This window comes from Mesitornis unicolor, unplaced genomic scaffold, assembly GCF_000695765.1.
Source record: "Mesitornis unicolor isolate BGI_N332 unplaced genomic scaffold, ASM69576v1 scaffold51567, whole genome shotgun sequence".
NCBI classification, from domain to species: domain Eukaryota; kingdom Metazoa; phylum Chordata; class Aves; order Mesitornithiformes; family Mesitornithidae; genus Mesitornis; species Mesitornis unicolor.
In genome coordinates, this window is record NW_010199401.1 from 1,208 (window position 1) to 3,088 (window position 1,881).

Here is a 1,881-nt window from a genome sequence, read left to right on the forward strand (position 1 = left end):
AAGCAACATTACAATGCTCACTTAATTTTACTGTAGGTATCTTTGTTTCCCTAGGAGATTTCCATCCTCTGGATGTGTGCCCAGCTGCTGCCACAGGCTGTTTTGGGTTGATTTTTTTCGCATTGTTCGCAGGCTTTTCTTGCAAACAAATGACCCTCGGTCCTTCGGGCTATTTACAAACACCTTCAAGCAACTTTTCTTTTGGGAGCAAGATTACCTCCCACAAGAGGGGAGTGGTTTCAGGTGGAAGCTGGGAGGAGGCAAGATTGCAACACAAAAGAGCAAAGGAATATGGGAGGCAGAAGAAATTAACCTTGCCTTGAAAATCTCCCTGATTTACCCACAAAAGGGAGCAGCACTGGCCGCACCTTGCTTTTCGGTGCCAGGGCAGGGAGTGCTCTGTGACTCAAGTGGGAAGGAGTTCGCACGTTGCCTCGCAGGCCAAGCTGAAAGGAATTTGCCCTGTTGTGCTGGGAAGCCTTTGAGAAGCTCATCTTTGACCCGGCCAGCAAGAAGCCGAAGTGAATTCTTTCTGTACGTGGGGTACGGACTTGTCTTCCCCATGGACGGCCCCAGCTGGCTGGGCGCTGCGCTCTTCTTTGGGGTGCAGCTGCGAGGTAAGGAACCCTGGCACTGCCTGGCCTCCGTTGCCATCTTGACTTTCTTCTTCTGATCTCTTAATTATCGTCCTCGTTAAGGCAGCGACTCCACAGGAGTCTCGGGTAGTTGTGGACGATCGCTGCAGTTCTCTCAGTCCGGGGCTCACTGCGACTGACGCTGCGTGACTGGGTTTCTTCACAAACAGGTTTAGGCGTGTTGGCAGAAGAAGAACACTGCTCGCATTCTGAGCTCTGGTTACACACCTCTTTCTGTCCCGCCGGGAAGCTGGACTTTACTCCTGGATGGGTTTTTTCACTGTCTTTGTCACTAGACAACGAGAGATTGTTAAACTGCACTGGCTTTAGATCCCTTACAGCAACTGGCAAAAAACCGCTTCTGCTTCCTGTGGTTTATCTCAGTACGGCTGGAATCCAAGAGCACCACGTCCTCCTTCCCCAAGTGCATCGGCACAGGGTGGTCTGTCTCGAAAAGAATCTGTCTTTCACGCTGATTTCCCACGGTTGTTCTTTCAAAGGTGTTTAAAATGGAAAGATTTGACACCAGATCTTCGGATGAGAAATGTGATCCCTGCTGATGAAGTTTTTCAAATGTGAACACCTTCAATGTTTTGGCATTTCACATATTTCATCCTTTGAGGAAAAAAAATAGTTAATTGTTTATAAATTATTTTCTAATACAGGAAATGTATTGAACATCTTTATGATGAAACCGTGTTTTACAACCCCAGATAAGCTTTTTTTCGCTTGAATCGCACTGGGGTGAGTTAACTCGTATTCCTAAAGTGACAGGAAATTAGTAATATTTTATTACCTATTAAATATTTTATTAAAATTATGACTATTTTCTTTTTCTGCCGGGTTAGTTTGCCCAGTGAGTAGAAGGAAAGTAATGGCAGCACACGGTCAGGAGCAGGGAGAGCTGTCCCTTGCAGCAGCAGCAGGGTTTTTGCTCAGCACTGCAGTTCTGTGGAAACTTGGAAACCTGCGGGTTTTCCTATTTTTCATTTTTCTTCTTTCTTTGTCTTGATGCCCTCTCTCTTGCTGATTGTCTCTCTTTCAGGGTACTCTAATTTGATGGAAACTGATTCTTAAAGCGGCAGCTGTGGTGGTTTGATTAACAAAGGATGTTTCTGTGACAAGCAAATGCTTACAGCTTTACCTTGAGGATTTCCTGTAGAGCCCCTCAGGCTGGCTGTATTTGAATACAGCTGTCCAGCTGGGCTGTCAGCCTTCCGACAGGCACTTTGCGCATCGATAAGAG

At 46.4% G+C, this 1,881-nt stretch overlaps 1 protein-coding gene across 1 annotated transcript in view; it reads left to right on the forward strand.

The window, feature by feature from the left end:
* Window positions 1-562: 562 nt before the first annotated feature.
* Window positions 563-1,881, forward strand: part of MPZL2 (myelin protein zero-like 2) — a 3,279-nt gene continuing 1,960 nt past the window's right edge. The window contains exon 1 of the mRNA XM_010189429.1: window positions 563-617. Within this exon, the coding sequence (XP_010187731.1) occupies window positions 563-617 (55 nt within the window). The remainder of the gene's footprint in view (window positions 618-1,881) is intronic.